The following is a 14,195-nucleotide window of genomic DNA, read 5'->3' as shown; positions in this document are numbered from 1 at the left end:
AAGGCATCATCAGGGCATCATCAGGGCATCATCAAGGCATCATCAGGGCATCATCTGGGCATCATCTGGGCATCGGCATGGTGCAAATCTGTCCGCCCTTGCCTGCATCGCACATCGACCGGTGAGTCTGGCCCAGTCCGGCCCAGTCCGGCCCGAGCCGGACTGAATCTGACAAGACACACCAGCGCTTTTCGTTTCACACAAATGCCATCCCTTCGAAAGCTCGATATTATGACGTTCATTTTTTGAAGACGAATAACATGAACCAATGATGCTCCATTGGGTGAGAGGGGTACATAGATATACAAGTGAAGGATAGGGGGAGGCAAGTCGGTCTTGCGCAACTGCGAAAGATATCATAGTCGTGACATGTTTCGAACGGATGAGTCATGGTCGTGTTTTGGAGGGAATAAACGAAAGATCGTTGACCTTTCGCTGGTGAGCCATCTTGCCTACTGATGGTGGCCGAACCACACGACGGTGCCGAGTCCGAGCAAGGCAACGACGATGGTCACGACCAGCGAGATGATGCCCTTGGTTTCAAAGTTGCCGCTCAGGGGTTGCGCCGTGAGCTGGTAGCCGGTCAGGTCCGTGCCGTTGTTGCCCATGGCGTTGCCCGAGGTCTTGAAGCCGTTGTTTGTGCAAAAGTTGCTGAGCTCCTGGGGAACGGCGATGCGGGACTGAATCTCGAGCGGGGCTTCGATGAAAGTGGCGGCCAAGCCTGCCTCGACTGTTGAGCATGAAAGGGTATCAAATATCAGGACAAGTGGCCAAGGTTCACTTCACAGCGCTGCCAATGTCCAAAACACAAGACATCGCTTCGATGCAGTGCAACAATGATTTGTGCGCCAGGGGGGTGGGAGTGCTCACACCCGACTCTCAAGCAATACTCACAGTGCCATTCAATGTGGCAGTGGATCAACCAGATGCCAGGATTGTCGGCGCGGAACCGCAAGACGGCGCTGCCGGTGCCAGGAACAATGACTGTGTCGCGCCGGACAGGGTTGGGCTGAGGAGGGATGACGATGCTGGAGTTGTAGTACTGCCCCGCCTCGGTGGAGCGGAAGACTACCTGGAAGACGTGGCCGTGGAGATGGACTGAGAGAAGAGCAGCCTGGTGAGCCGATCGAGCCAGCATACATTCCATGGACCCTCTTCATGCATCGCAAATCGTCCGGGACACTGCCAAAAGGGGTTCGCAACAGCCGCCGAAGTGCACCACAGCATCAACAGTCGAGTGGTCGCAAACTCACAGGGATGGCCCTTGACATCGAGGTTATTGATCACGACCTGCACCATCTGGTTATGCTGCAGAACCAGAGGATGGCTGTTCTGACCGTAGACAGTCGGATCGGTGGCCTGCGGGCCCATGGTCAGCGCAGTCCAGAGAGCCGGAGTGACGGGAGGAGCAGCGTAGACAATATTGTTGAAAGTGGCGTGGTTGGAGGCATCGTCGAAAACATTGAGAATAACATTCAGCTCAAAGGATGTGTCAGGGTCAACCGCGGCGACTGGGACGACCGGGACCAGCTCCATGTCGTTGAAGGTCATGTTCCAGGGCACACGATCCATGACGGCCGTCGGAGCTGTGGCGTTGTAGATCAACGTGGCAGTCGCATTGGGCTTGGTGCACTTGTCGGGAAAGTCCAGCATGCTGGGGTCAGTGTCAGCGTGGAACTGGAAGTTCTGGGTGGTGGTGTTGAGGGCCGTGACGAGGATCGAGTATCGCTGGGCAGTTGTGATGGCGAACGATTGCACGGTGTACGGCTGAACATCAATCTATTGTGGTGGAAGGAAGGCGTCAATGGTCTGATGAATGAGAGCGGGACTGCTATCTGACTAAATACATACACCATCGACCTCGATGATGGTCATGTTGTGACCGTCGATGGAAATGAACATCGATGGCATGAGCGACACGTTGATCAGACGGAAGCGATAAGTCTTGCCGGCGGTGATGGCGAAGGTGCTGTTGTCCGAGTTGTCGTTGATCAAAGTCGAGTCTGGATCAAGGAGAATCACAGGAACGAGTCAGTAGGAGCGTCCGGCGAGCGGGTTGGATGCAGGCTGGGGGTGAGTAGCTCTGCGATGTGTGTGGAAGAAGTTGTAGCAGCATGTTCAAGGCGGGGCACATTACCTGGAATGGGCTCGGATCCGGTGGGATTGTAAGGGCTCATGAACCACACCATGAGGTCGTCATGGGGAGTGTGGTACCAGTCGGAGAGGACAACAGTGTACTCCTGGTCATATTTGTATACCTCGGCGGCCTTGGGTTTGATGATGAGTGCAGTGCGCAGGCCATCGCCGTACTGGCCCTTGTAGTGGGCATGGATCCAGTAGGTGCCGTGCTGCTGCATGGGGATGCGATAGGTGAAGGACTGGCCAGGCTGAATGGGGCTGAGAGGTGCGTGCAGGACATTGTTTCAGCATGCGACGATGGCACCGAATGATATGATTGTAAGTCGGACGGAGTGTGCATGGGGTGCACTTGGAGCGGGATGGTGCCTAGATACTGTTGGATAGCAGCACATGCATTGCGGCAGTGATGCAGCGATGCAGCGATTCCAGATATACCTACCACTGCACCACACCGGGCACGCCGTCATAATATCCTGTTCCGTTCTGGAACATGCCGTGGGTGTGGAGGGACGTCGATACGTTGAGGGAGTTTTTCTGCAAGCGAGTGGTGGCCGAGTTAGATGCGGCCGAGCCAGATGGATGGATGGAGCAGATGCGTGGGTGGGCGGATGCACACTTACGACACTAAGAATGAGCAGATCGCCCTCGGTGACATTGATGGCGGGGATGCTGGAGTCGATGAAGAGTCATCCGGGAATATGAGAACCAGCATGGCGAGGAAGCCAGTAGTGCAGCACTGGTTGGGAGCGATTGCAGACACTACATCCAGCGAATGCAGCGGCGGGTACTCACGGCCACGATCCGTTGACGCCGATCACCCAGCGTGCGGCGAGGCCGTCGGGGTTGACGTTGTAGACATAGGTGATATCCCAGTTCACGGTAACGTTTGCGGCTCTGGCGACGAAGGCCAAAGTGGCGAGCAACAGCCACACGCCCAGGGTGCTGGCTTTGGCCATTGGGATCGAGTGTTTGGGATCGAGTGTTCGGGATGGGCTGTGGAGCAGGTGTCAGAGATCAGCGTTGCCGACGTGCGAATATGGCAGTCTGGCTGGGAAGGCGGGGGCAAAGCAGGGAGCCCAGGCGGCGGGATGAGATGTGTTGTAGGGATGGCGAGGGCGAGCTATGGGATTATATCCGCATGCGCTGATCGGCCGGCAGACCAACCGGGCCGAAGAAGCAGAGACCGACAAAGCGCGCCGGACCCAGAGCACTGCGGCCAATCAGCGGGAGGCGGACACGCCACAGAAGCAACGCACTGTGCCAGTCAACACAGACTGCGGGGTCGGTTCAAACAACGCTGTGGCCAGCCAGTGCGCCACAGGCTGCCTAAACAGGAAGGCGGCCGCACACACGCCCGCCTGGTGCGATTGGTCGGCACGCCCCGGTGGTGCCGATTGGCGGGGCGACCCGCCCGCGGCCATTTTGCGCTTGGGCACGGGGCGCATCACCATCCGCACCGCGACCCACAAGCGCCGCTCGTGTGAGCCCGCAGCCTGGCTCGCCATGGGGTCGCGGCACAACGATCAGAGTTGTATGCCTGCCTGGGCCCGTCCTTGCCGCGACGGCCGCCTGGCCGCCGGGTGTCGTTGGCTGATTTGGTCCGCTGCGCCCCCATTGGCCAGGGCCTCCATGAGATCGCCAGCGAGGACCCCATCCGAGTCACTTTTTTTCTCTGGCCCCGGGCGTGGCTTTGCTGTCGTTTGTCTTGGTTGCCATTTGGCCCTTGCCATGGCCACCAAAGCCGGCCGGTCGAGGCGTCCGCACCTGTCCGGTCGCCCACCCGCACCGAGCTCTGCATAAAACCTCACCCATCACCCGCTCGGTCCTGCATCTTCACCATCCGCGCAGAGTTGGCTGCAAGCTCGCATCGACGAACTCGAATCGCCTTCCTCTGCGTTCTGCACCCTCTGCTTCCCACTTGCTTTGGGGCCGTGCCTGGATCGCTCCTCATACTCTTCGCTCCCCTGTTCTCGTCCAAGTGTATCCTGCTCTTGCGCTGAACAGCTTTCCGTATCTCTCCGTCCAAAGCTACCTCCCCTCGAATCACAGTTGATGCACCATGGGATACTTTTCAATCCCCATCTTCTTTGTCATCTTCCGCGAGACCTTTGAGGCCGCCATCATCGTCTCGGTCCTCCTGACGTTCATCGCCCAAGCGTTCCCGGATCCCATCATCTCCAAACACCTCCGCAAACAAGTAAGCCCGTCGGCGCACTCTGTGCATTGCCTGCAAATGAGTACGCCTGGCCCTGGGCTCGTGTCTTGGATCGAGTTGCGCTTCGCTGATATCCCGTCCGATTGGCGTGGCATGTTTCCTCTTCAGGTGTGGATCGGAACGGCCTTGGGTCTGCTTGTCAGCTTGATCATCGGCGCCGTCTTCATTGCCATCTTCTATCTGGCTGCCAACAGCGCCAATGCCTGGTCCCAGAACGAGCTGGCTTGGGAAGGCAGCTTCTCGCTGATCGCCTCGTTCCTGATCGGCGGCATGAGCTTGACAATGCTGGCCTCCGAGTCCAAGCGCGACCACTGGAAAGACAAGCTCGAAAAGTCCCTGAACACCAACGAGAAGCGCCCGACCGTGCGGGGCAAGGGCAAATACGCCCTGATGCTCCTGCCCTTTGTCTCGGTCGTGCGTGAAGGTGTCGAGGGTGTTCTCATCGTCGGCGGAGTAAGTCTCATCGATTGTGTCGTCTCCCTCGATATCCGCGGCCACATAAGCCAGGATGAGGAACTGATCAGCGACTGTATTGCCACGGATAGGTTTCGCTTACGGACGACGTCAGGGCTATTCCACTGGCCACCATCTGCGGCATCCTTTTGGGCTGTCTGATCGGATACATCATGTACAAGTGAGTGTCGTACTTCGACCCAGCTGCAGCAGCCACAGTCGCAACTAGTACCTCCGCCGGGGCACAGGGCAGTCTGGCAGCGCACGAGTATCGGCCGAGATGCGCTGGCTTGTGCTCGACATGAACTAATCGCCGTTGGTTCACTCGTCTTCCTCTCGATGCCACTTTAGGGGTGGCCGAAAGATCCAGCTCAAGTGGTTCTTCATCTGCAGCACCGCTGTGATGCTGCTGATGGGCTCGGGTCTCTTCTCAAAGGGCGTCTACCTCCTCGAGGCCCAGATGTTCTCCCGCAACCTCGGTTTGGCCGATCCCGACAGTGCCGTTGGCACCCCTCTTGTCGATGTGCGATCCACGCTGTGGTATCTCAATTGCTGCAATCCGATGCTCAAGACATCCGACAACATCGGCTGGCAAATCTTCAACGCGCTCTTGGGCTGGAACAACGTTGCCACCATCGGCTCTGTTGTTGGGTACTGCGTCTACTGGCTGGTGACCATAGTTAGCTTTTCCATCATGAAGCTATATCGAAAGCGCCAAAGCCAGAGCGCCAACTCAGAGTCTCAGCTGGTCGAGAGCCTTGATCCAAACCAAAGCGAGTCCGTTGTTACTCCACAGCACGTCGTTGAGCGTCAAGATTAGCCCACCGACCGTTGGCTATGACACCGCATCCTCACATTCGAGATGGTTCGCAGACCATCCTGCAATCCTATGGCTTTCACTTTTCATGTATCTGATATGACTCGATCCACACTGTTCTCATACCATTCACCATTTATGTGTATTTCAAACAAACTATGACGCTCGTCGCTATCGGTCGATCCGATCGTTTTGCCAAATGATCAAGCACCACTCATTGGCTCAAAAACAACAACGAACACTTTAAAACTGATAGATTTTGACCGCTAACTACGAAACGACGAGGATGAGCCCAGCCTGAATTGGGGCAGAGTATCCTCGTCGTCCAGGCCAGTACCCGTTCATAATGTGCATCGATTCAGGCTGATATTGATTCTTGGGCAAGGGTAAGAGCGGGCCAGCATCGACAACAACCCTGTCTGCCATGAGCGATGAAAAATATATATCCATCCACAAACTCACCAAGCAGTTCGGCCTCGTCCCATCCACCCTGTCCAAGTGGGTCGATGCTGGGAAAGTGCGATACATCCGCCCCAACGAGAATGGACACAGACTCTACAATGTGCGGGACATTGAGCGAGTCTTCTGCCTCACCCAGCCCATCACAACCAGGTCCATAGTTTGTTACGCCAGAGTCAGTTCATCCCACCAGCGAGCAGACCATCACACTGACTCCAAGTCTGGAAACGAGAGCGAGAGCCATACATGGCTGCCCGCAAGGCTCTCCAGAAGCAGTACCCCGACAAGCAGTGGAAGAATCACCTCGGCGAGATCCTGATTCCGGAGCCACCCAAGCCCCATCCACCCAAGAAGAAGAAGACAGTCCTCCTGGAACACCTGAGACAGCGAGTCGGTGTCCTGTCTTGCTACGACAAGGACCACTGGATCCGCCAGACGGGTGTCGCTGCCGATTTCATCGACGATTCGGTCCGAGACTTTGTCAAGAACTGGTTCTCGAACCAGCAGCGATACTTGTCCCAGCAAGCCCAAGGCAACAACCCCAGCTCATTCGACATGCACTTCTCGAGCAAGAAACGGGTCAGCCAAGAGTCCTGTGTCCTGCTCAAGAAGCACTGGGGCAAGATCGTCAAGGGTGACAGCTTCTGGAACAGACTCAATCCCTTCAAGCTCAATGCCGAGGACCGAGTCGAGCGAGGCAAGCAACTCACTCTCCCCCTGGCCCATGACACCCGCCTGATCAAGACACGCACCAACAAGGTGTATATTGTCGTCGCCGAGCCACTACCAAAGAGGAGCGAAGCCAAGCTCCTCAGGGTGATCTCAGGGTTGTCTCTGTCGATCCTGGTGTGCGCGATTTCATCACCACCTTCGACCCCTCTGGGCTGGTCACAGCCTGGAGTCCCAATGTCAGTGGATACTCCAAGATCAACGACCTCAAGCGAAGTGTTGGCAAGGTCCAGTCCAAGATGGCCAAGTTGACCAAGAAGCAGCGGAGAAAGAAGAAGTTGATGCGACGGGCCATTGCCCGGCTGAACGAGCGGATCCGAGACCTGGTCGACGATCTCCATCGCAAGGCAGCCAAGTGGCTCTGTTCCAACTACGACATCATCTTCATCCCGAAGCTCAACTACCATGGTTTCAGACACATCAGCAAGCGCAACCTGGCTGCAATGCAAGGCACAGGAGTATGGCACCATTGTCAGGGTGGTCGGTGAAGAGTACACCAGCAAGACCTGCACCCACTGTGGGTTCATCAAGAGAGACCTTGGGGCAGCCAAGACATTCAACTGCAACCAGTGCTCCACCGTCATCGATCGAGACGTGAATGGAGCACGCAATATTCTTCTCAAGAGCCTCTGAGGCTCGACGAGAAGTGGGGTGTGGTCTGCACTTTGCAGACCCGCCTCTGTGGCCTGGCACCTCCGAGTTTGCCCCCTGTGCTCGGATGAACACATCGTCTGATTTATTGGACGAAATCAACGCGGGGATCTGAGAATCGACTATTCCCGTTTCGACAAGAGTTCTCATATCCCTTCCAGGCGTTCTCCAGTGTGTGTGCGTGAGGAGGTGCCGAGTAGTGTCGGAATGGAGTCAAAGCCTCATATCGATGTGGTCCTTTGATGCGGCGAATGGAGGGATGGTGTTCAGAGGCCGCACAATGCCCTCTGCCGTGGAAAGCAGAGGCAACTGTAGTTCGGAAAACTGCGACTATGATCGAGTAACATTTTGATGAACCCATTGGGCCCACCAAAACTCTGGGTCGCTTTACAAAAGTAGCCCTCCCCCACTATAGACATGCGATATACCAATCAAGAAGCAACAGAGGTTCGCCCTTTCTCACCATAAAACATGATGACTAATAGTTTAACACGGTCGTCTTTGAACCGAAGTGTGTCTGTTGGTGGCTGTTCGTCGACAACGCCTGTCCGGGATGCTCGCCACCATTCTTGCCAGGAATGTCCCACTGATCCATTGCCATCATCGCCAAGGCACCGGTCTGTGACGACAGGGCACATCCAAGTGTGGTCATGCATCTCCATGCCGCGATTGTTGTCGAGGACGGAGTATATTGTTCCCAAGTCGTTGATTGTTGTTACCTTGACAATCTCCATGCCTCCAATTCATCCCCGACTCTAGTTGCATAAAGCCCAATCAGCTTCGCTGTCTATGGCTTTGGTCTCTGCAGTGCCCTGCCAGTTCGGCCATGTGGTGCTTGAGGATGGCCCGCATCCGATCCATCAAGCTCGGTGCCCATTGATCACTCCGACTGGTCGTTCGCTGATTTGCGATCTCTGGGTTCATTGGTGCCGGTGACGCTTGCCTCGAGCAGCCCAAAGACGGTCTTGTCTCGCTTTGCGGCTCCTCCAAGGCCGCTGATTCCGCCGACACCCTTCACGGCGGCAGTGCCGGCCTTTGCCTTGACGTCGGCATAGTTGGCCATGAACGAGCCGGCGGTGTCCTTTGACCCAAACTCGAGTGTATACGTCACCTTGTTGCGGCGGACCCGGACACTTCGAGCCAGGACCTTCTCTGCATCGGGGTCGCTCTCGGGGTCGCAGAGCTCGCACTCGCACGATGAGAAGCGGAAGCTGGCCTGGATGGTCCCGTCCATGTCGGCCTCCCGCATCTCGATCAGATCCAGGTTGGTGAAGACCAGGACCGTCGACGACACCCAGGCGCCTCCAAACTTGAGGCCCTGCAGGCCGCAGTCGTAAGCATAGGCGACGATCGAGGCTCTGGCCATGCCTTGGCTTGTGACGGACGACCGGTTGGTGGCAGTCGGGGACGATCTCTGCGTTTGCTTCTCGTTGTCGTTCCCGACTGGCTTGTGCTGGAGCACCTTGAGGAGTCTTGTGCTGAAGAGAATGATCGGGATCAAGGACGAGACCATGATGACCAGACACGAGAGAATGATCCTCCCGACGACATAGAGGCCCTGTGAGCTCAGCTCCTCCGAGAGCGCATACACCATCGGCAGACACAGCAGCAGCGTCATCGACACCACATAGCTGCACAGTCCGATGACCCTGGACTCTTGGAAGCGCTCGTGGGCGCCTCTGGTCAGATATGCAAACACCACACAGCCAATCAGGATGGCTCCGTTCAGGACATAGATCAGGATCTCGGGGGCGGCCATGGAGCCGTGAGCCGAAGCGCACACCAGGGCGTAGAAGCTGCCCTCGACCACGGCGGTGGGACTGCCGATGGCGACCCAGGCGACGCAGACCACAATCTCGATCCCGACGATCATGGCAGAGGCGAGGATGAGCTTCCAGTCGGGGGTCTTGATGGTGCGGATGCGCTTGTATCCAAAGATGATGTAGATGCGGATCGACTTCATGAGCAGCATGCTGGATGCACAGGGAGTGAGTGAGTGAGTGAGTGAGTGGGTGAGTGAGTGAGTGGGTGAGTGCGATGGCCGATTGTATCGACGACTGGTGCTGTCCACAAGTGAGTCCCAGCCATGTCGATGAAGCAACATTGCGGTGGTGTTCCAGAGCATGAGACCCAACAGCACCATACCTGAACACGGACGAAAACGCAATCACCGGGAGGAAGATGCGGCCGGCACAGACCATGGGACTCGGATCGGCCGAGAAGAAGAGTGCGGCAACCTGGCCAAACACTGGTTGTTCGAGGCAGCGAGCGAGTCGACGACGACATCATTGAGCAAGATGATGTAGCAATGCAGGACAGCACCAGCGCCCATCGCACATCGGCAACTTACAGGCGCCGGCCATGATCACATAGCAGCAGTTGGGCGAGATCGCCTGTATGTCCGGCTTCTTCCTCCACAGGACAATCAGCGTCAAGATCCCGGTATTGATCAGCACCGTGACAATCAGCAACACCAGCATCACAATATTGTCCGAGTCCAGGTTGTTGAAATGGATCATGAATGGCGCCGATGGCTCCGAGCAGTCCAGTTGCTGGTTGTTGTAGTAGCCGACGTCGCAGATGCACTCGATTATCGACGACGACTGGAAGGGGCCGTCGACGATGCAGTATCCGTGCTTGCAAGAGCTGGCGCTGACATAGATGTTGTTTGAGTCAAAGTACGGATTGCAGGGCGAGGCTGGGTCATACAGAGACTGGCCGCCCTGGGTGACCAGCATGAAGGCATCGTAGGCGAACTGGCGGATGTTCGGGTCGGTGTAGTGGACAAAGTTGTATTGGTCGAAGTACGTGGCGGTGGACGGCGATGCGATCGGCTCGGTCGAGAGAGTCTGGCGATCGTATTTGTCAAGGCAAGGCCGGTGGTGCAGATGATGTTGATGATGTCGGTGGTGCCGATGGTAATGAAGTTGATGACAACACAGCAAGATGCCAGACCAGCGAGTATCGCAAATGGTATCGAATCGACCATGAGAACGGGCGGTGAGCAGGCGCGAGCCATGGTCAGTGCTTTGGTGCTGTCGGTGCTTTGGTGCTGTCAGCGCCGGCGCAACGATTGGAGTCAGGTCAACGACTACTCACCGTCTGGGTGCCGCCGAATATGATCCAATACAAGAATCGCAGGGTGGCTTGGATCTCTGCGGCGCTGACCCCATACAGCTGCGAGTCTTGGCGCAGAATGAAGAAGGTCGGTTCCATGAGGGGATAGGCATTGGGGACACTCGAGTCGAGGTAGCTTGACTGGATGGCGTTTCCGATGTCGTTGGAGATGTGTCGCAGGGCCGAGATGTTGGCCGTGATGGGGGAAGAAAGAGCAGCCTGGGCGGGGAGGAGAGTCGGTGGCAGAGGACCATCAGCTCCGTGACTCGCTGGACTGCGGATGTGCGTTGATGTGTGCACACAATCACCAGCTCGAACAGGATATCCAGTGATGTGGGTGGGACGATCATGGTCGCGCTGATACCACCGAGGCATCGGGTGCGCAACGAATCCCAACCCACAACGGGGAGGGGCGAGTGGATCGCACTTGCCTTCATCGTCTGCACGGATGGAGCGACAGTGTCGCCGTTCTTGTTGATGATGTTAGCGATCCCGTACAGATTGAAGCTGGATGCCATTCCAGATAGGGTGGCGTTCACATATGGCAAATCGACATACCCAATCGAAAACGGTACGACTTGGACGCCGTCCGACAGGATGCTGTCGCTTGAGCCAGAGAGAGGAGCATTTGCAGGGCCCCAGGTTGGAAGCGGATAGTATCGCGTCCCAGTGAGATTCAGGGTGGGATCGAACTTGTTCAAAGCCGAGAGGAAGTTTGCCGTCAGTCCTGAGGCGCCACTGTTGACGATCGTTTGGATACGCGCAGTGATCGTGGTGAGGTTTGGGTTGTTCTGGGTGAGGCGGGTGTCGTTCCAGAAGGCAATCTTGCCACTGAAGATGTCGGCCAGGTTCTGCCGAGTCAGCGTGAGATTGGTGACGTTGAGGTGATATACGATGGCAATGCAGCTGGTTTCCCCGTCATCGCGAGGATAATCAAGGAACAAGATTCAGTTCACGGGTCGCTGCGATGGCAGTTGGATGAGCACGCACAGCAACTGACCTTGCCGCAACTGGGACGGGAACAAAATACCCGAGAGTGTTTCCTGGCCCCGTATACGAAACGTTGGAGGGAATCACGTCGATGGCGGCCCATGTCAGGTTCGGAGCACCGGCCGCAAGAGCAGCTCGAGCTGCTCCGGAGCCGACGTTGGTATAGCTGTAGTCCCAACCCGGATCATAATTGGAATAGACACCGGAGATTGCATGGAACAGGGATGAGGGAGTATTGGATCCGATTCCTGCAACGATCACGTTCGGTTGCTGACAGAATGCGCCTGTGAGACGTGTCCAGGTCATATCAAGGGAACAGTCCGAAAGAAATCAGCTTCTCGTGTTTGTGATTCATGAGGGTGTGCCCAGTCCATATCATGCGACATCATGTTACCGAGACCAGACAGCAAGGGCAGGAGCCAGAGCAGGCACGAGTTGAGGATGGTCATGATAGCGACGCGACTTGAACAGCGATGGAGACCCGAACGAGAGGTGATGGTCTCAGCGCCTTTCGAATAAGCTCTTCAAGCGATGGAATGGATCGTCGGCGCGGAGGGTCTTGACTTGTTTCTTGATATATCCAACCAAGGCGATATCCAGTGAAACTCGACTTCTGATGAAGGCTGGGCGTCCTCAAATATTGTGACGGGGTTACATGTCGGTGGACGGAGAATATTCTCGAGCGGCGGCCCCGCCAACAAGTGATTGAGCTGAATGGTGGTCAAGGACCTTGCCATAGCGATCATGAGTATCGTCATGACCTGCGACAGGTCGGGCATGATTGGGAAGGGTTCGTTCGCCCGGCTGTGCTCATGGATGGCCCGTTCAGAAGACAGATCCCCAGAGTTGATCATTCAGAGCTGATCCCTGGAGAGCAGATCCTACAGAGCTGATCCCCTGGGAGTCAATCACTCAAAGAGGCGTTCCTATCGTAACTGCCATCGACATATCAATTGGAGTGAGCACGAGCTGTTGGCGGGACAGAGGTTGGGCTGGCCCGATCAAGCCAAGGTGCATGCTGGCACTTGAACGGCAAGAATGGCCTGATGGCCGACTCGCCAATCCAAGCAAAGATTCGGTCCGGCTCGGGCCGGACTGGGCCAGACTCACCGGTCGATGTGCGATGCAAGCAAGGGCAGACAGATTTGCACCATGCCGATACCCTGATGATGCCCTGATGACGCCTTGATGATGCCCTGATGATGCCCTGATGATGCCTTGATATGCCCCGATGATGCCCTGCCGACGACATTGCGGCGAGACGGGACAACCTGCGCTCGATTCTGCAGACGACAGTGATGGCGATGGCGATGAGAATTATAGTTGCGATCCATGATCCATCTCGTTGGTCTCGATCACATTGAGCATCTCGCTACCGGCACCCTCGATCGCTTTCCTCAATGTTCACATCTCTTGGTCCATTCAGTTTATTCGGGTTGAATTGGTTCTATTCCACTGAATGCCATCCCCTGCCATTCAGCGACGTGCTCTGCCACTCAGCGAGATGCTCTGCCATTCAGCGAGATGCTCTGCCATTCAGCGACAGTTGATAACATCCCATACAACTCTTTGTGACTCTCTTCCATCTGCTGCCACTCAATACCACCCTCTGTGGGTTGTTGCCTCGTCTTGCAACCTCGTTTTGGCTCCCAGTCTTTGCCACCCCGCCTCGCTCTGTACCAAGGCTGTCGTACCCAATCCCATACCGCCGTCGTGGCGCTGGCTAGTTGTTCTGTGTAAAGTTGTCCCATTCGGCATGCACCGTCGGGGTGAAGCCGCCGTACATTTTGTCCTCCTTGACCGTCGAGATGAACCCGGCCTCGCCGATCTGGAGGTGCCCGATCTCGTTCTCGCACGTATTGATGTCCTCGCCGTACCGCACTATCCGGTTGCCGATGGCCCGGACCGATTTGCGTGTCGTGACGTTGCAGTAGTCGTCGGGACTGGATGTCTGGAACCGAGACAGAGTGTGGGCGGTATCAAGAGCAAATCGCATCGGATGCTGGAGCGCTCGGCGGGCCTCCGTGAATCCGGGCGTCTTGATGGTCGCCCGCATCGTCACCCAGTAGATGATCTCGGCAACCTTGCTCAGGATCGCCGTTATCGAGCCGATCGCTGCGATGATGATCGGGAGCGACGGGATCGACAGCATTCCGGCTCCGGCAAACCCGTAGTAGTCGCAGTTGACCGTCAGCGACGGATTGTACTGCATGATGGCGTAGTGTGCCGACGCTCCGATCCCGACGGCCACGCCCCGATACATGGCCTCGGTGTGGTAGTATCCGTCAGGATAGGTTGCCCACGAGAGGTAGTTGCAGAAGGTGGCGCCTTGGGATGGGTAGTAGCTGGCGTTGAGGACCGACTGGAAGACGCTCTGGCGGATCAGCGGCAGCACTCCGTAGCTGTCGGTGGTCTCGCGGAAGGCCAGCTGGGCCGTCCGGGCAAAGCTCGACGGCGATGTCGGATAGGCCACCGAGAACGACCTCGAGGGACTCGATGCTGCCACCAGTCGACCGCCCGTCACCATCGACCACTGGTCCGACACAAAGCTGTACTGGATGACTCCGACTCCGACCTGGACAAACACAACGCATTCTTGCTGGAAGGTCGAGTTGACGACGGTCT

At 56.6% G+C, this 14,195-nt stretch overlaps 4 protein-coding genes across 4 annotated transcripts; 1 reads left to right on the top strand and 3 right to left on the bottom strand.

The window, feature by feature from the left end:
• Positions 1-188: 188 nt before the first annotated feature.
• Positions 189-3,257, bottom strand: BJ171DRAFT_533690 (Cupredoxin). The gene is made up of 8 exons (XM_053112806.1): positions 2,932-3,257; positions 2,760-2,808; positions 2,579-2,673; positions 2,138-2,397; positions 1,852-2,003; positions 1,254-1,779; positions 895-1,098; positions 189-730 (listed from the first exon to the last, which is right to left on the bottom strand). Exons 1-8 carry the CDS (start codon positions 3,093-3,095, stop codon positions 453-455), a joined length of 1,728 nt encoding a protein of 575 aa, XP_052962033.1. The 5' UTR covers positions 3,096-3,257; the 3' UTR covers positions 189-452.
• A 466-nt stretch (positions 3,258-3,723) lies between these two features.
• Positions 3,724-6,092, top strand: BJ171DRAFT_533689 (iron permease FTR1/Fip1/EfeU). The gene is made up of 4 exons (XM_053112805.1): positions 3,724-4,336; positions 4,463-4,807; positions 4,900-4,988; positions 5,159-6,092. Exons 1-4 carry the CDS (start codon positions 4,199-4,201, stop codon positions 5,625-5,627), a joined length of 1,041 nt encoding a protein of 346 aa, XP_052962032.1. The 5' UTR covers positions 3,724-4,198; the 3' UTR covers positions 5,628-6,092.
• A 2,182-nt stretch (positions 6,093-8,274) lies between these two features.
• Positions 8,275-12,133, bottom strand: BJ171DRAFT_533684 (uncharacterized protein). The gene is made up of 7 exons (XM_053112804.1): positions 11,965-12,133; positions 11,581-11,854; positions 11,012-11,486; positions 10,563-10,799; positions 9,814-10,312; positions 9,609-9,711; positions 8,275-9,436 (listed from the first exon to the last, which is right to left on the bottom strand). Exons 1-7 carry the CDS (start codon positions 12,017-12,019, stop codon positions 8,344-8,346), a joined length of 2,736 nt encoding a protein of 911 aa, XP_052962031.1. The 5' UTR covers positions 12,020-12,133; the 3' UTR covers positions 8,275-8,343.
• Positions 12,134-13,055: 922 nt separating this feature from the next.
• Positions 13,056-13,881, bottom strand: BJ171DRAFT_533681 (uncharacterized protein). Its single transcript, XM_053112803.1, has one exon. It carries the CDS (start codon positions 13,831-13,833, stop codon positions 13,294-13,296), a length of 540 nt encoding a protein of 179 aa, XP_052962030.1. The 5' UTR covers positions 13,834-13,881; the 3' UTR covers positions 13,056-13,293.
• Positions 13,882-14,195: the final 314 nt, after the last annotated feature.

The sequence above is a fragment of the Polychytrium aggregatum genome (assembly GCF_025602895.1).
Source record: "Polychytrium aggregatum strain JEL109 chromosome Unknown BJ171scaffold_91, whole genome shotgun sequence".
NCBI lineage: Eukaryota > Fungi > Chytridiomycota > Chytridiomycetes > Polychytriales > Polychytrium > Polychytrium aggregatum.
The sequence above is the reverse complement of the archived record's forward strand: the minus strand, read 5'-3'. Positions and strand labels throughout refer to the sequence as shown.

What these genes read in the sequence shown, in the direction of transcription:
- BJ171DRAFT_533689 (XM_053112805.1), top strand. Translation starts at nt 4,199, where the DNA reads ATGGGATACTTTTCAATCCCCATCTTCTTTGTCATCTTCCGCGAGACC. An exon ending in CCAAACACCTCCGCAAACAA is followed by an intron (nt 4,337 to 4,462) that starts GTAAGCCCGTCG and finishes TTTCCTCTTCAG; the next exon opens with GTGTGGATCGGAACGGCCTT. An exon ending in GTGTTCTCATCGTCGGCGGA is followed by an intron (nt 4,808 to 4,899) that starts GTAAGTCTCATC and finishes TGCCACGGATAG; the next exon opens with GTTTCGCTTACGGACGACGT.
- BJ171DRAFT_533681 (XM_053112803.1), bottom strand. Translation starts at nt 13,833, where the DNA reads ATGTATCGGGGCGTGGCCGTCGGGATCGGAGCGTCGGCACACTACGCC.
- BJ171DRAFT_533690 (XM_053112806.1), bottom strand. Translation starts at nt 3,095, where the DNA reads ATGGCCAAAGCCAGCACCCTGGGCGTGTGGCTGTTGCTCGCCACTTTG. An exon ending in ATCTGCTCATTCTTAGTGTC is followed by an intron (nt 2,674 to 2,759) that starts GTAAGTGTGCAT and finishes ACTCGCTTGCAG; the next exon opens with AAAAACTCCCTCAACGTATC. An exon ending in CCATCATCGAGGTCGATGGT is followed by an intron (nt 1,780 to 1,851) that starts GTATGTATTTAG and finishes CCACCACAATAG; the next exon opens with ATTGATGTTCAGCCGTACAC.
- BJ171DRAFT_533684 (XM_053112804.1), bottom strand. Translation starts at nt 12,019, where the DNA reads ATGACCATCCTCAACTCGTGCCTGCTCTGGCTCCTGCCCTTGCTGTCT. An exon ending in CATCCGTGCAGACGATGAAG is followed by an intron (nt 10,800 to 11,011) that starts GCAAGTGCGATC and finishes CTCCCCGCCCAG; the next exon opens with GCTGCTCTTTCTTCCCCCAT. An exon ending in GCGTTTTCGTCCGTGTTCAG is followed by an intron (nt 9,437 to 9,608) that starts GTATGGTGCTGT and finishes CTGTGCATCCAG; the next exon opens with CATGCTGCTCATGAAGTCGA.